Source organism: Lynx rufus, unplaced genomic scaffold (assembly GCF_022079265.1).
Source record: "Lynx rufus isolate CCGP_SWC_20201006 ecotype Redwood Valley unplaced genomic scaffold, mLynRuf1.p SCAF_16, whole genome shotgun sequence".
Taxonomy (NCBI): domain Eukaryota; kingdom Metazoa; phylum Chordata; class Mammalia; order Carnivora; family Felidae; genus Lynx; species Lynx rufus.
The window spans coordinates 40,057,338-40,075,443 of NW_025814830.1; the positions used below are offsets into that span (position 1 = coordinate 40,057,338).

The following is an 18,106-nucleotide window of genomic DNA, read 5'->3' on the forward strand; positions in this document are numbered from 1 at the left end:
TTGTTCACTCAGCAGTGGAATACCTACTCTGTGCCAGGCATGGTTCTTGACTAGGCCCACACTTCATAACTTGTCAGCAGAAGGTACCTGCTTCCTTTGGGGCAGCAGTAGGGCTTCAATGAGGAAATTTAGTGAGAGGGTGCATGTAAATGACCCAAGTTCAGTGCCTGGCCTGTGGTGAATGTTCACTGAATGTTAGCTATTGCTCTTTGATAATGAATCACCTGAGGAGTTTTTAAAAATTTTTTAGCAGAGGTCTCCATGCATGCATGGGCAGGTTTTGTCACTTGCCCCCATGATTCTGGACGATTCCAACGTGCTTGGTTTTAGAGATACAGAAATGAAAAGGAGTTTGAGAAAATGTTGAGGGAGAACAATGTGAATAAACAACTACAGTACTAGGGGCATCTGGCTGGTTCAGTCAGTAGAGCATACAGATCTTGATCTTGGGGTCATGAGTCCAAGCCCTATTTTGGGGATAGAGATTACTTAATAAAAAATAAAAAAAAGAAAAGCATATTTGCTTAAAAAAGCATCAACACAACTACAGTTCTAAAATGGAGATGTGGACCAAATGCTGAAGGGGGAGGCAGGGAGCTTTTCCAGAAAAGCTTCATGAGGGAAGGCATCATTGAACTGGTTCTAGAAAGGTGAGTAGGAATTTTTCCTATAGAGCCGAGGGAAGAAAGTACATGGTGGTCAGAATAAGATGTGCAAAGACAAGGAGACTCCAAAGAAAATGATATTATAAGCGCAAAGAGTCCATGTAGTAGGAGCAAGGGGTGTATGGCAGGAGGCAACATTTGAGAGAAAGATACAGGCCTGTATCCCTCTAACTTCCCTCTTAGAACCATTTCTGCTGCATCCCAAAGATTTTGGACCATTGTGTTTTCATTTTCATTTGCCTCCATGCATTTCTTTATTTCCTCTTTGATTTCTTGGTTTCATTGGATTGTTTAGCAGCGTGTTATTTAACCTCCATATGTTTGTGTTTCTTCCAGATCTTTTCTTGTGGTTGATTTCTAGTTTCATAGCATTGTGGTTGAAAACGATGCATGGTATGCCTTCATTCTTTTTGAATTTGTTCAGACTTGTTTTGTGGCCTAACATACGATCTGTTCTGGAGAATGTTCCACATATACTTGAGAAGAATATGTATTCTGCTCTTTCAGGATGGAATGTTCTGAATATATCTGTTATATCCATCTGGTCCAATGTGTCATTCAAAGCCACTATTGCCTTGTTGATTTTCTGTTTTGATGATCTATCCATTGATGTAAGGGGAGTGTTAAAGTCCCCTACTATTATTGTATTACTCTTGATTATTTCCTTTATGTTTGTTCAAGCTGCTTTATGTATTTGGGTGCTTTCATGTTGGGTGCATAAATATTTATAATTGTTATATCTTGTTGGATTGTCTCCTTTATGATTATATAGTGTCCTTTTTTTTTTTTTAATGTTTTTATTTATTTTTGAGACAGACAGAGACAGAGAATGAGCAGGGGAGAGGCAGAGAGAGAGGGAGACACAGAATCTGAAGCAGGCTCCAGGCTCTGAGCTGTCAGCACGGAGCCTGACTTGGGGCTCGAACCCATGGACTGTGAGATCGTGACCTGAGCTGAAGTCGGACGCTCAACTGACTGAGCCACCCAGGCGCCCCTATAGTGTCCTTCTTTGTTTCTTGTTGCAGTCTTTGTTTTAAAGTCTATTTTGTCCAATATAAGTATTGCTACCTCAGCTTTCTTTTCACTTCTGTTGGCATGATAGATGCTTTCCCATCCCTTCACTTTCAATCTGCATGTCTTTAGGTCTGAAATGAGTCTCTTGTAGGCAGCATATAGATGGGCCTTGCTTTTTATCCATTGTGTTACCCTATATCTTTTGATTGGATCATTTAGTCCATTTACATTCAAAGTAATTATCAATAGGTATGTATTGCATTTTGTTCCTTGTTTTATGGTTGTTTTTGTAGTTCTCCTCTGTTCCTTTCTTCCCTTGTTCTCTTCTCTGAGTTTGCTGGCTTTCTTTAGTGACAAACATGGATTCCTTTCTCTTTATTTTCTGCATATCTGTTACTGGTTTTTGATTTGTAGTTACTATTAGGTTTGTATATAAAATCTTATGCATGTAGCAGTCCATATTAGTAGTCACCAAAGTTTTAACCCATTCTTTACTCCTCTGCCCCCAACACTTTAGGCATATGGTGACATACTTTACATCCTTTTATTTTGTGACTCTCTTGACTCATTTTTTTGAAGTTTATTTATTTTTGAAAGAGAAAGAGGGTGAACGCACAAGGTGGGGGAGGGGCAGAGAGAGAGGGAGACACAGAATCTGAGGCACTGAGGCTCTTGAGTTTGTCAGCGCAGAGCCGGACAGAGGGCTCGAACCCATGAACCATGAGATCATGACCTGAGCCAAAGTTGGACACTTAACCAACTGAGCCACCCAGGTATCCCTCCCTTGACTCATTTTAGACATATACTGATTTTTACTGCTTTTGGGCTTTCTACTTTTCTTTACTCCGACTTATGGTCCTTCCTTTCCACTCAAAGAGTCCCCTTTAACATTTCTTGTAGGGCTGGTTTAGTGGTCATGAATTCTTTTAACTTTTGTTTCTCTGGAAAACCCTTTACCTCTCCTTCTATTCTGAATGATAGCCTTGCTGGATAGAGTTTTCTTGGCTGCAGATTTTTTTCTTTTAGCTCTTTGAATATATCATGCCAGTCCCTTCTGGCTTGGAAAGGTTCTGCTGAAAAATCAGCTGATAGCCTTATGGGGTTTCTCTTGTATGTAACTGTTATCTTTTCTTGTGCTGCTTTTAAAATTCTCTCCTCATTACTACTTTTTCCCATTTTACTTTGTTTGTTTGTTTATTTATTTATTTAAATAAATAAAAGTTTATTTATTTATTTTGAGAGAGAGAGCAGTGTGCATACAAAAGCAGGGGAGAAGGAGAGAAAGAATCCCAAGTGGACTCTGCACAATAGCGCAGAGCCTGACACTGGGCTCGAACTCACAAACCTTAAGATCATGACCTGAGCTAAAATCAAGAGTCAGACACTTAACTGAGCCACCCAGGCACCCCTGCCATTTTAATTACTATGTGTCTTTTTGTGGACCTCTTTGGGTTGATTTTTTGGGGGACTCTGTGTGCCTCCTGGATCTGGATTTCTGTTTCCTTCCTCAGATTTGGGAAATATTTGGGAAGTTTTTGGTTGTTCTTTCTTCAAAAAAAATTTCTGCTCCCTTTTCTCTCCCTTCTCCTTCTGGGATCTCTGTAATGTGAATGTTATTTTGGTTGATGGTGTTGCTGAGTTCCCTAAGTCTGTTTTCATTTATCTTTTTTTTTTTCTCTCTTCCTTTTCAGCTTGATTGCTTTTCATTACCTGTCCTCCAGGTTGCTGATCCATTCTTCCGCTTTCACTATTCTGTTCTTTATTCTATCTAGTGTATTTTTAATTTCTGTTATTTGAGTTCATCATCTCTGCTTGGTTCTTTTTTATGGTTTCTCTTTGTTAAGGGTCTCATTGAAGTTCTCCACTGTTTTCTTGAGTCCAGTGAGTATCTTTATGACCATTACTTTAAATTCTGTATCAGGCATATTCCTTATCTCCATTTCATTCAGGTCTCTTGCTGTGATTTTGTCTTGTTCTTTCATCTGGAACACATTTCTCTGTCTCCTCATTTTGTCTAATTCTCTGTGACTGTTTCAGTGTTAGGAAAGTCAGCTATGTCTTCTACTCTTTTTTATTTTCTATTTTTGTCTTTTTAATTTTTTAAAATACTTATTTTTGTGTGTGAGAGAGAGAGAGAACTAGAGCAAGTGGGGGAGGGGCAGAGAGAGGGGAGACACAGAATCTGAAGCAGGCTCCAAGCTCTGAGCTGTCAGCACAGAGTCCGACATGGGGCTCAAATTCAAGAACTGTGAGATCATGACCGGAGCCAAAGTTGGACACTTAACTGACTGAGCCACCCAGGTGCCCCTGTCTTCTACTCTTGAAAGTAGTGGCCTTATGAAGAAGAGGTTCTTTAGTGCCCTGCAGTGCACTATCCCTTGTTCATCAGAACCTGGCACTTGAGGGGTGTCTCCTGTGTGTGTTTGTGTGCCCCATTGTTGTGGCTAAGCCCTGTTTAACCTTCAGTCCAGTTGTCTGGACTTTCTTTGCCTGTTGTGGGAAGAGTTTAGTCGCTCTGTTGTTAGCAGGCCTGTCTGGGGCTGCCTTGAGCTTGAGTTGAGTCATGCCAAGCATTTGCCAGAGCTTTGGTAGTGGTAGCACGGAATTGCAGGGTGCTTTCCTGGTGTTGTGGTGGTGTTCCCTGAGAAGCTTTTGTTGATGGGCGGGGCCTACAGTCAGACCCATTGTCAGCCCCCAGCCCACTGCTGGGGCCACAGTTGGGACTGGTGGGTGTGGTTATTTTCCCCTTTCTCTGGGGTATGAGTAACTTTGGAGTGGTGCTGGCCCCTGTTGGGGCTGTTTGCACGTTGCCAGGCTTGTGGCACTGCTTTGGGTGAATCCAGGCTGGGGAGTGGGAGAGGGAAGTGGTGCCCTCCAGCTCTTTTGTTCTTGGAGAAATCTCCCAAAGATCCCTGCTCCTCCAGCACATGCCCTGAGATTAGCGAATAAATCTCCTGTCCCTATACCCCAGGTGTTTTCCAAACTGCTGCTTCTATGGTTTATCTCAGTGGGGCTGTTTGTTGTGCTCTTTTTAGGGCAGGCACTCAGTTTCCTGTCACCCTGTCTGGCTCTTCCAGAGCGAACCCACTGATATTTAGTTCTATGTGCCAAGCCCCCACTTATTGTAGCAACTCTCAAAGTTAGGCTCTTCTGGCTTTCAAAGCCAAATGTTATAGGGACTCATCTTCCCAGTGGCAGTCCTGTGTGCCTGGGGTAACTCAGGTGGAGGTCTGCATCTGTCCTCTCCATGCCCACATTGTCACTCCCTCCTGTATACTGTCCCACAGATCGATTTGGCCCTTCACCAGTCTTTGCCCTTCCTACTCTTTTCTACATTTCGCTGTGGAGAGTCTATTCTGCCAGTCTCTAGGTCGTTTTGTGGATTACTTACACAGATGTGGATGTTATCTAGGTATATCCACAGGACGAGGCAAGCCTAAAATCCTCATAGTCCACCGTCTCCCCCCAAGAGAGAAAGGTGATTCAATTGGAGAGTGGCTGAGGTGGAGAGCTAGGACAGTCTAGAACAGCACTGTCCAAAAGAAATATAAACTACATATTTAATTTAAAACTTTCTAGTAGTTGGGGCGCCTGGGTGGCGCGGTCGGTTAAGCGTCCGACTTCAGCCAGGTCACGATCTCGCGGTCCGTGAGTTCGAGCCCCGCGTCGGGCTCTGGGCTGATGGCTCAGAGCCTGGAGCCTGTTTCTGATTCTGTGTCTCCCTCTCTCTCTGCCCCTCCCCCGTTCATGCTCTGTCTCTCTCTGTCCCAAAAATAAATAAACGTTGAAAAAAAAATTAAAAAATAAAATAAAATAAAATAAAACTTTCTAGTAGTCACAAGGTAGAAAGAAATAGGTGAAATTAATTTTAGTAACACATACTATTTAACCCAATATAACTGAAATATTTCTATATGAATCAATATTTTAAAATTATTAATGAGGCATTTTATTTATTTCTTTATTTTGGTGCTAAGTCTTTGAAATCCAATGTGTATTTTACACTTGCCACATATCCCAATTTGAATTTGCCACATTACAAGTGTCAGTAGTGCGCATGTTTCCGGTGGCTACCATATTAGCATAGATCTAGAAAGTTACTTCCTGGCTTAATGGCATCATTGGCAGGGGAGGATTTGAGCAGGATTTGATAAGTGAAGGGGAGGGACTATAGATAGATGTTTTTGAGGCTCTTGGGGATTCCAGGGCGTAAAGGAAAAATGAAAAGTCAAGGATGAGGTCCGGGTTTTCAGTTAGGATGCAATAGATGATGCCCTTAGCCTAAGTAGGGCATCTGTGTGTGTAAAGGCTAACAGTGAATAGTTTCTTCTCTCCAGGCTCAATTGTTAGATACGCTGTTAACCCAGTTTACCAAACTATTATTGGCCTGATATCAGAGAGCACTGAGTACTTGAGTGAAAACCTTGCACTATGTCTTAGCAGATGTAATGTGTTCCAAATTAACTTTGGTCGCAGAGGGAGTCGTTTTTATAAATTTGATTGTTTTTACTTACTAGCTGCTGTTCTCTGGTTTTCAGCTTTGCAAAGTTTCTAAGTTACAAAGTTTCCTGAGTTAGAATTTGAGCAGATTTCTCCTCCAGAGTTGGCACATGTTAGAGTTGGAGGGCTCTCTGTATTTACAAGTGTTGTCCTGTACAGCTGGAAGTGACCTTTCACCCTTCTGCTCTTAAAACTCCTGTATCTTTAGTTCAGGGAGCCCATGTTATAGACAAGAAGATTGGAGCAGGAGGTCTGTGATTTACCCAAGGGATATTATACATTATTAATGTGCCACTTTTTACAGGCCCAGGCAATTGAGTCTTCTCAAGTTAGTATATGCTGTTTCTAGTTCTTTGGACCTTTTATGTCAACATGAGGAAGACGAAATACTTGATACTTCATGATAACCTTGTTAATTTTTAAATTCTTTAATTTTATTTTTTTTTTTAAATTTTTTTTTTTTTCAACGTTTATTTATTTTTGGGACAGAGAGAGACAGAGCATGAACGGGGGAGGGGCAGAGAGAGAGGGAGACACAGAATCGGAAACAGGCTCCAGGCTCTGAGCCATCAGCACAGAGCCCGACGCGGGGCTCGAACTCACGGACCGCGAGATCGTGACCTGGCTGAAGTCGGACGCTTAACCGACTGCGCCACCCAGGCGCCCCTAAATTCTTTAATTTTAAAAAGGCGTTGCTCTCTCTCTCTCTCTCTCTGTCTCTCTCTCAAAATAAATAAACTTTAAGAAAGAAAGAAGGAATGGGGTGCCTGGGTGGCTCAGTCAGTTGAGCGTGTGACTTTGGCTCAGGTCATGATCTCACTGTTTGTGAGTTCGAGCCCTGCATCAGGTTCTGTGCTGACAGCTCAGAGCCTGGAGCCTACTTCATATTCTGTGTCTCTCTCCCTCTCTGCCTCTCCCCTGCTCACACTCTGTCTCTCTCTCAAAAATGAATAAATGTTAAAAAAAAAATTTTTTTTTTTATTTTTTAAAATAAAAGAAAGAGGGAAAAGAAAGAAGAAAAGGAAAAGAGGGGAAGGGGAAGGGAGGGACCTGGGGGCTCCTGGCTGGCTCAGTCAGAAGGAGCATGTGACTCTTGATCTCAGGGTCATGAGTTTGAGCCCTATACTGGGTGTAGAGATTACTTTAATTAATTAAGTAAGTAACTGTAAATAAATAAGGGGGGCCAGTTGAGCAAAGGAGTCCAGGTTGGCTGATAACCACCTGTTACTAACTAGAGCGGGCTGTGTGTTTACAGGACAGAGTAGGCAGTGGGGAGAAGGTGTTACTTCTCACAACCTAACTTGTAATTAGGTTGCCTTGCCTTGATCCAACCCCTTTTTCCTTGCTCCCCATGCCCGTCTCAAGCCCAGCCTCCCCTTTCAAGCTTGGTAATCCCTGGATTGGATTCCCACTTCCTTCACGTGTCCAAATGGTACTTCTGCCTATTCAGGTTCAGTACATTGCCTGCCTTGAAGCTTCTCTCCCTTTCCCAGTTTTTCGTGTTCTGAATGCCTGTGGTACCTCACTATGTATCATCTCATATTGTGCTCTAATACATAGCACATTTTAAAATACACTGGAATGTATTCAAGGACTGCAGTGTTTTTCATTTGCATTTTTTTTTTTCCTGCCATAGTGCATCTGGTAAAGCCAGGTGCCTAGTAAATATTGAGTATCATCTTACCTGGCCCATTCAGATCCCTGATCTCAGTCAGAAAAGTTTCGTGTTCCAGCACTTCCTTGTTCCCTCGGGGACCCAGCTGCAGTGTTGAGCCAGAATACGATACAGATGAGTGAGTGGTATGTGTGGATGTGGTCATGTTCCTCACTCAGTAAAAGGGGCCACTCCTGTCTTCTGTAAAGTTCAAATCTCTGTCAGGAAACCAGAGTTTAGTATGAATCGGGCACTTGCTGGACACTGGTGTTTTCAAGTTAAAGAAAAAAAAAAGATAGAGTCTCTGCCCTCATAATGCTCATGATCTAACTAGGAAAACAAGTATTAAATGGATTATTAGGTTTATTTGAATAATTGTGGATATACAAAATGCTTAAAGCACATAATAAGAGGATTGGCCCTCCAGTAGGGGATCAGAAGACTTCACTGAAGATCTTTTAACCAGCACCTGAAATATGAAACAGAATTAGCAAAGAAAAGACAGGTGGGAAGGTGGGGAGAGAATGGTACCCTCCAGGAAATTGAAAGAACTCCAGTTCAGCTGTAGCTAAGCGCAGCGGGGGGCAGGGGGCGGGGATACAAAGTAAGGCTGAACCTTCCTTCACTGCTGTAGTCAGCTCTGCTTTCAAAGTCTTTTCACACTAATTGTCTTTACCATATTTTAGTATATAGACTTTTTTGAAGTCTAACCAGGACCAGAGGAAATATTTTAGATAGGGCATGGTGACATGGTTTAACAAGGCCTAGTAAGTCAAGACTATAATCAGTCCATGAGTATCGGATTGAAGGGATCTCAGGCAGCACAGCTTCACTGGGGTAGTGAGGAAGAAATGATTGGAGGGGGTAAGAAGCAGGAAAAGACCTGTGACCCAGCAATTCCAATTCTTACTAGCTATATTTATGCAAAGGAGTTATTGTAGTGATGTTTGTAGTAGCAAAATACTGAAAATAATCCAAATGTCTACTAACAGGGACTGTTCCATTTATTCATTCGCCAAGCTTTTTTTAAAATTTTTTTTCACATTTATTTATTTTTGAGAGACAGAGCATGAGCAGGGGAGGGGCAGAGAGAGAAGGAGACACATAATCTGAAGCATGCTCCAGGCTGTCAGCACAGAGCCTCATGCGGGGCTCGAACCCACGAACTGTGAGATCATGACCTGACTCGAAGTCAGACGCCCAACCGACTGAGCCACCCAGGCGCCCCTCACCAAACATTTTTTAAGCATCCACTCTGTGTTGGGTATAAAACCAATCAAGATAGATCAAGTCCCTGTTCCTGTGGAGCTCATGGTGGAGGAGACAGTGAAGCTAACAAGTAAGCTAATCGCAGATTATTGTTAGAAGTACAAGTACTTTTTACCTGAATGTGTTTGGTTCCTGAGTTCAGGTGGCAGGGATTTGGCCATGAGAGATAGCTGTGCTTGGGGAGAGATTAATGTGGTAATGTGATGGAGAATAAACTGGAGGGTGCTAAGACAGCTTTTCTGAGGGGCCTGTGCTCAAGATGAGACTGAATAACTAGTAACTAGTTGTCAACCACATGGAGATCCTAGGGGAAGAGGGAGAAACAAGCATAAAGGCCCAGGGTAGAAACAAGCTTGATGTGTTCAGGGATCAGCAAGGTGAGCCTGGCTAGAGCCCAGTAAGTGGTGGGGATATCTGGATCTTCTCCACAGTAGCATGGAGTGCTGTTGGTTGTAATCAAGAATATGTTATGATACTTGCATGTGGAGTACTATGAAGCAATCCAAAGGGATTTGAATCAAAGGGATGAAGCAATTCAAAGCAATACCCAACTGTTAAACAGTCATTATTTCTAGGGAGCATGGTGGGATTGGTGATGCGGGTAAAGGAGGGCTGTTGTTTTTACTCCCCGCTGTATTTGGATTTTCTAACAAAGGAAGTGCATGGGCAGTGAGGAATTGGTGATTGTATGACAAGGCTTGGCTTTGCAGGAAAACAAGACAGCTAATAGGGATATGGGATTGCAGGACATACTGCCCCTCATGACTTTCCTGCCTGCCATACTGGATCCTTTAAGAAATTACATAAACATCTAGTATGTTTAACCCAACATTGCCCCCACAGGGTATCAAATGTGTGATCACTGTTCCTGATGACCCTACAGTATATTCCCAATATTGCCATGGGAACATTTTTGATGTTGATCCCTAGTTGAACAGGAATGTGATCCTACAGGAATCCGTGACATTCAAAGATGTGGCTGTGGACTTCACCCAGGAAGAATGGCACCACGTGGACCCTGCTCAGAGGCGCTTGTACAGGGATGTGATGCTGGAGAACTATAGCCACCTGGTTTCTCTTGGTAAGGACCAACTCAGTATCTTGCCTACTGGCAGGTCTTTCCTCTCTCATTTGCTAAGGTTGTGGGGCTCGTAGATCAGGTGGCTGTGAGGAGGATGTTCACCATTAGAGCTTGTTCTCCCTTTTGGGACTCAGCTTTACAGTTTTCTGAGACTGTTCTTTAAGTGAAGTTCTTTCTTTTGCAGAACTGGAAATAGGTCATTTGATTGCATGACTCCTCAAGTTGCACCTTTTTTTTCCTTCAGAGTTCCTGACGATCAAGGACTAGTACTGACTTATAGGAGGGGTCTTTGTCCACTTGCACAAACAACCAAATCTTGTGTATTTACCCATGAGCAGGATATCAAGTTTCCAAGCCAGAGGTGATCTTCAAATTGGAACAAGGAGAAGAGCCATGGATATCAGAGGGAGAAATCCAAAGACCTTTCTGTCCAGGTAAACGAGGGGGAGTCAGGCGTGCAGGAATCAATACAGACAGTGGCACAGCTGAGGGAGGGGGGAAGCACCTTCAAATTGGTACCTTGGGAGCTTCTACACCTGCAGGAGACTGCACCATCTCCTGGATGACGCTTCTCTCTGTCTCCCTTCTCCAATAGGGTGTTCCTGCTGCTGGCAGGCATTAGAGGAAAACGTGCCCCTTTGTCCTATACAGAATACCATTTCTCCCTATACTGTCACCCTATTGCTGGATTATCTTCTCCTCAGTCTCTCATTATTAGCAATCCCTTTTCTTACTCATTCAGACTTTAATTGAACTCCCGTCTTCTTTAGTCTTGCTGCTTTTACTGTCACTGGCCCCAGACTTGTAGGAAATACTCACAGCCTTGATTCTCTGCCTTTTCATAACTTCCGTCAGACTTCTCTCCCTGACTGTACTCCTACAAAACCTGTCTAGGGAGTAGTACCATCTTCTTTCCATCATGCCTTTATGCCAGTTTGCTTCATTGCCTCTCCCTGCAGTTCCTGGAATATCATCCTCGCCTGGTATCCTGGCTTGCTAAGTATTTCTTGGCTTTTGGTCTTTGACTGCCGTAAGGAGTTTGCAAATCTGCCTTAAGGAGGCTGCTCTCCAACTTCTTCCCCTTTCTTTGTTACCACCTTAAAAGGGCACCTGCCTTCTGGTAGTTACAGCTCTTGAATCTCTACTGTGGACTCAGAAGTCATCCTTACTTCTACCCTGGTCACCTTTTTCCCTTCTCACAGGACCTCTCCATGTAGAAGTCCCATGCAATTAAATACCTAAAGTCTGAATCATCTTTCATCCCCAGCCAGCACATTTTGCTACTTTGCCCATTAGAAACCACTGGATTTCTAATCCCTCAGGCCAGACACCCCAGTCAGTTTAGTGTTTTCCTGCAATTCAGGTTATTTTCCTCCTAAACCAGGCCCTGGGTGGAGATTACTAGAATTCCCAGTTGAAATTGCTCACCCTATGTTTTCTTTTATAACCCATATTGGATTTTTTTAATCTTAGCTTTTTTGAGATATGATTTACATACCATAAAATTGACCTTTTTAAAGTTTACAATGTAATGGTTTTTCAGATATTTACTGAGTTCATTATCTAACTACAGAACATTTTCAGCACCCGAAAAGAAACCCTATACCCACTAGCAAGCACTCTCCATTCCCCGCTACCCCTGCACCCATTAATCTTTTTCTCTCAATGGATTACCATTTCTGGGTATTTTATGTAAATGGAATTGTATAATATGTAGCCTTTTGTGACTGGCTTCTTTCACTTAGTGTAATATTTTCATGGTTCATTCATGTTGTAGCATGTTTTAGTACCTCCTTACTTTGTATTGCTGAATAATATGCCATTGTATGGACATACCATGTTTTGTTTCTCTACTCATCACTGGGTGGACCATATTGGATTTTAACGTTTTATCTTCATAAACCACCCGCCTTTGACAAGCTCTTGCGGTCACTCCCTGTAGCTCATTATAGGAAATAGAAACTCCCACTCATTTTAAAGGTCCCCTATCATACCTTCCAGTATTCTCTTTTGTTCCCACTAAAACAAGCTTCACTTGGGTTGAACTTCTTTTTAATGTTTTCTGTAAGTAGTGTACACTTTCCCTCATTGGATAATGCTTTCTCCCTATCCAAAGGTATATATTATGTTCAAGGAGTCTATCCATAAACATAATATATACTAATATGTGTATTTTTTCCTTCCCTGATCACAAGTACCATTTATATCATCTTTACTACACAAACTCAGATTTAAAAATATACCATCTGATGGTTTTCCTTTTTCGTCAGATGATTAAATCTTATTTGTAAGATTTCAAACGCATGGAGAAAGAAACTGTTATATGTCTATGTATTCTGTCTGTGTTGCAGAGCACATAGAAGGTAGTCAGGAATTACTTGATTGTTTTGGAATATGGTTGGGGAGAGAACTTTCTCATTCATTCATATCAACAAGCATTTCTTGAATGTCTCTCTGAGAAGTATTCTAAAATAAATTCAAAGCATTTTCTGTCCTTGGGAAATTAGAATTGAATGTTATTTTAGGGTAAGGAATTTGGGGGGTTAGGGTCCCTTGTTGTTGGTTTTTTCCCTCCTAACATTTTACTGTGAATATTTTCAAACATGTGGAAAGTTAAAAAAAATCAATACAGTGAACACTGTATACCTACCACCAAGATTCTATAGTTGTTAACATTTTATTATATTTGCTTTATTACATATTCTTCACCTGTCTATCAGTCTGTCTTTTTGATGCATTTCCAACTACGTTGCCGGCACGAGTACATTTCACTTCTGCATACTTCATATGTATCATTAACCAGAATTCAGTATTTATGTTTTTTTGGTAAGAAAAATGTACATACAATAAGATACACAACTCTTCTAAGTACCATCCAGTTGACTTTGACAAATGCATTCACCCATCTAATCCAAATTCATTTTGATATGGAACATTTCCATCATCCCAGAACCCTTCTTCCCCTTAGTTTTTAAAAGTTACCATTCTTAGAACCTAGAAACTAATTAATTATCTGTTACTAGTATTCTGAGGTTAAACAGGGGTTTAGAGATCAACTTATTAGGCAGAGTAAAATCCTTTTTGGTCAAGAGAGGTGAATAGTATGGAACCAGAACTCAGACTAAAAACCACAGCCCTAATGGTAAAGGCAAGGATGATTTGCCTCCAGAAATATTATTTTATTTCAGCTTGTGAAGTAAAGCCATTGATCTCCAAGTATATCAAAGAATGATTTCAGTTACATCAGTGGCTGCAGATCATCTCAGCAGGATTTAAAGATTTGGAGCCTCAGAGGTAACTTTTAAAGAAATTGTGAAATGGCTGTATTAGGAAGACAGATTTGGGGATAATTTGTAGAATGGACAAGAAGCATGGAGAGCAGATAGGATCTTGCAAGACATACCATGATTTTATTCCAGTAGTATCTGTGCCCAACATTCTCATGCTCACTTATTCCCTTACTTCGTAACCAGCCCTCCTAGGTGGGCTTCCTCATTCTACACTTGCCATGCGCTCTGGCTCTGCAACCTGCACTGTCGCTTCTCTTTACTCTTCCTTTTCCTTCATTTTGGCTCTTCTCTCCAAACTCCTGGATTAATTTCAAGACAGAATCATGAATAGTTTTTATCTCTTTCATTTCCCTATTCCTACTGTAGCAGTTTGTTTCAATAGGAGGGAATAGGGGACTTTTGCACTTTGGATTTCTTTCAGACTGGAAGACCAGGCCTGAAGGCAAATCATCACATCTACAGCAGAGTGTATCTGAAGGATCCCGTAGTGCAGATGGCCTTTCACGTGCCACATTTGAAAACACTTGGGATGTTAGTAGCCAGTTAGAAAGACACCAGGAAAACTGGAAAAGATATCTGGGGCCAGATGCATCCACCCAGAAGAAAACAATCACACCAGAAGAAAATTTTCAGCAAAATAAATTTGGTGAAAACCCCAGATTGAATACAGTTCTGGTTACACAACTGAATGTTCCTTCAAGGCCTAGTGAATGTGATACACTTGGAAGCAATTTGGGACAGAATTCAGATATAATTAATCAGAGTAATACCCTTGCAAAAAAGAAACCTTATAAATGTGATAAATGTAGAAAAGCCTTTATTCATAGATCATCACTTACTAAACATGAGAAAACTCATAAAGGAGAGGGAGCTTGCCCCAATGGTACAGATCAGGGAATTTATCCTGGAAAGAAACACCATGAATGTACTGACTGTGGAAAAACCTTCCTCTGGAAGACACAACTTACTGAGCATCAGAGAATTCACACTGGGGAGAAGCCCTTTGAATGTAATGTGTGTGGGAAGGCCTTCAGGCATAGCTCATCGCTTGGCCAGCATGAGAACGCTCATACCGGCGAGAAACCTTATCAGTGTAGTCTCTGTGGGAAAGCCTTCCAGCGCAGCTCCTCCCTTGTTCAACACCAGAGAATTCACACTGGAGAGAAACCCTATCGATGCAATTTATGTGGGAGATCTTTTAGGCATGGCACATCCCTCACTCAACATGAGGTGACACATAGTGGAGAGAAACCCTTCCAATGTAAGGAGTGTGGGAAAGCCTTTAGTAGATGTTCTTCTCTTGTCCAGCATGAAAGGACTCATACGGGAGAGAAACCTTTTGAATGTAGCATATGTGGGAGGGCTTTTGGTCAGAGCCCGTCCCTTTATAAGCATATGAGGATTCATAAGAGAGGCAAACCTTACCAAAGCAATAACTACAGTGTAGATTTCAAGCACAGCTCATCTCTTACTCAAGATGAAAGCACTGTCAATGAAGTGAAATCCTATCATTGTAATGATTGTGGGGAAGACTTCAGTCACATCACTGACTTTACTGATCATCAGAGGATCCATACCGGACAGAACCCCTATGAATGTGAGCAGAACTTTAATCAACAACCTGTTTCTCATCCTGGAGAGAAACCCTATCAGTGTAATGTATGTGGAAAAGCTTTCAAAAGGAGTACAAGCTTCATAGAACATCACAGAATTCATACTGGAGAAAAACCCTATGAATGTAATGAATGTGGAGAAGCCTTTAGTCGACGTTCATCACTTACTCAACATGAGAGGACCCACACTGGAGAGAAACCCTATGAATGTATTGACTGTGGGAAAGCCTTCAGTCAAAGTTCATCCCTAATTCAGCATGAGAGAACTCATACTGGAGAAAAACCCTATGAATGTAATGAATGTGGGCGAGCCTTTCGAAAGAAAACCAATCTGCATGATCATCAGAGAATTCATACTGGAGAAAAACCCTATGCTTGTAAGGAATGCGGGAAAAACTTCAGTAGAAGCTCAGCGCTAACTAAACATCAGAGAATTCATACACGAAATAAACTGTAGAAACCCTGAAATTAAGGAATGTGCAGAAAATTTTAGCTAAAATATTGTTCATATTCAGTATCAGAAGATTCTTAATGGAGAGGAAGCTTGAGAATGTAATGAATTTGTGTGTGTGTGTGTGTGCGCACGCACGCGTGTGCATGTGTGTGGTGTGAGAAGAAAGCTCTATGCTAGTAGACCATGTTTTTTAATAAATAGAAGCTACATTCTCAAATCTGATTACAGACTTTTGTAAAAACAACTACAAACATCATATATAACCAGTTGGAAACGATATGCCTATGTATTGGACTTTATAAAGCGTTTAAATACAGTTATGCAGGAGATCATCAACTTTGAACAGTTTGACTTGTCACTGTGTTTACAGCCTTTTTTAATAAATAAAACTCCTGCAGTAATGACCAAAACTTACTTTTAAAATTGCTTGACAACTGCATTCATCTGCAGCTTTTAACTTAAATTCAACATGGAAACCAATTCCACCCCCAGGAATTCATCATTCAAAGGATGAGATCAACTGGTTCAACCACTTCGTTGTACAGATGAAGAAACCAAAAGCCAAAGATGTGAAGTGGTTTGCACCGTGTGATAGAGCTTATGATGGCAAAGCTGGGTGGAGAATGCAGATCTCCTGGATCTTTTGCCCTTTCCAAAAAAAAAAAAAGATTCTTTTGCCTGGATCTTTCAGTGGTCTGTCCACTGAAAAGGTATTTTGGAATTCAGAGGGCTTTAAAGTAAATTTTGAAATAAATCAGATGCACAAACATTTGATGAGCACTCAAGTTGGATACTTTGGGAATTCATAAAAGCATAAGAGACAACAAAATACATGCACATTTGTCACGGGCCTATTTTAAACAACTTGTTGGGGGCTTACATACCAAAATGTTAACAAAAGCTGTGAATAGTTCAACTACTAGTGACTTTTTGCCTTTTCCCAAGTGTAATATTTATACTTTAACATATGTCAGTTTCATAAACCTATTAAATTCTCTTATTCTGTTTTTTATGACACTCCCATGAAAAATCACTGCTCCAAGCTTCCTATATTGGATCAATGGGAAAACAACACAAGACTAACAGGGAAAATTTTCTCCAAATTAATTTTACTGTGGAGAAGTATAAATGTAATTACCCATTGTCATAAAATTTGTCTTTAAATCAGTTTAGGGAATCCATGTAATGACCTTTACTTTTTTTAGTTCAGTGCTGCTCTTCTGTCCGTAAAGCCTAAGTTAAGCTTCCATAGCCCACTCCAATCCCTAATGTTCTCTCATGCCTCCCATGGGCTATCCCAAAGGAATTTCCTAAACCTTTGTTTGTTCATGGTGCCAACAGTGGAGAGAAATTTGGAAGCAAGTGTGCACTTTGACCCCTTTCACACAAGAGCCTCTCCCCCTTTAAGATAATAAAAATTGCCCACTCTGATGAATCATGAGATGGAGTTATATGGGTAGTGGCGATGGTAAGCCTTCCTTACTGCCTTCTTTGCATGCCAAGTAGCAGGATCCATCATCCTTGTCTCATCCTGGACCACATGAGGTAGCTCCCAATGATTCTTCATAATTCTTTGCAGGAAAAATGTGCGTGGGGGCTGAAATGTGTGGTGTCCAGCCCAATAAGTGGAACAAGATGAGAATCTGCTCTTCCAAGACATTAACTGTTCAAAAACACCTTGTTTGTGATGTTCCATACTTAAACACACACACACACAGTGCCAAGACCACATGTTGTCTGATACGTAGTTTGACAATGGGTAATCCTGCATAGACCCTCCACTACTGAGTGGCTACCATTCTTATCAGGAGCTTATTTGCTGCCGATTGGGGATCCTCATAGAGGACTGTTTGCAAGAATGACATAAATTGTAACCAGTTGAGTGCTATCCTACCTTTATGAAAGTTTATAAAGACTTGGTTCCAGAAGACTCAAAGAAAACCACTGGTTTGTGTGTGGAGCTTGGCCTAGATCACCCAGTGTCTGAATATCAGCACATCTTCATTCATAGTGAAGGAGCCCAGAATGTTCATGGTATGCGTGGTTGATTGAGCAGAGGATTCTCTAGTTCCAGCAACCAGGCACCATGCACTTACAAACACCCAACTTTTTAGGCCACATGAAATGCATCCTTGTAACATCATTGTATTATTTCAATAAATAGCCTTCTTAGTTGAATGGGAGTCAGTTTGTCTTTTTCAGTTTTCACAACATGGCTAAGATTAAAACCATGGTGTGTCAAGAAGGAGGGATTGACTGCTAATCTTATCACAGTCAGGTGAGTTAATAATAGGTACCATTTATTGAATGTTTACTAGAAAGACATTGTGTGAAATATTTCATAACCATCATTTATTTTTTTATTTTTTTAGTGTTTTTATTTATTTTCAAGAGAGAGACAGAGCATGAGCAGGGGAGGGGCAGAGAGAGAGGGAGACACAGAATCTGAAGCAAGCTCCAGGCTCTGAGCTGTCAGCGCAGAGCCCGACATGGGACTCAGACTCACAGAGTGTGAGATCATGACCTGAGCTGAAGTCAGACGCTTAACCTACTGAGCCACCCAGGC

The 18,106-nt window shown here is 41.4% G+C and overlaps 1 protein-coding gene across 8 annotated transcripts in view; it reads left to right on the forward strand.

Annotated features, from left to right (window-relative positions):
• Positions 1-17,723, forward strand: part of ZFP90 (ZFP90 zinc finger protein) — a 37,941-nt gene extending 20,218 nt beyond the window's left edge. For 3 of the 8 annotated variants that reach the window (XM_047078649.1, XM_047078646.1, XM_047078648.1), the window contains 3 exons: positions 10,057-10,183; positions 10,522-10,617; positions 13,895-15,757. In XM_047078649.1, coding sequence (XP_046934605.1) covers positions 10,057-10,183; positions 10,522-10,617; positions 13,895-15,543 — 1,872 coding nt within the window. In that variant the 3' untranslated portion in view covers positions 15,544-15,757. The other 5 variants (XR_006961884.1, XM_047078650.1, XM_047078652.1 and 2 more) reach the window with 5 other exon arrangements.
• The last annotated feature ends 383 nt before the right edge of the window (positions 17,724-18,106 follow it).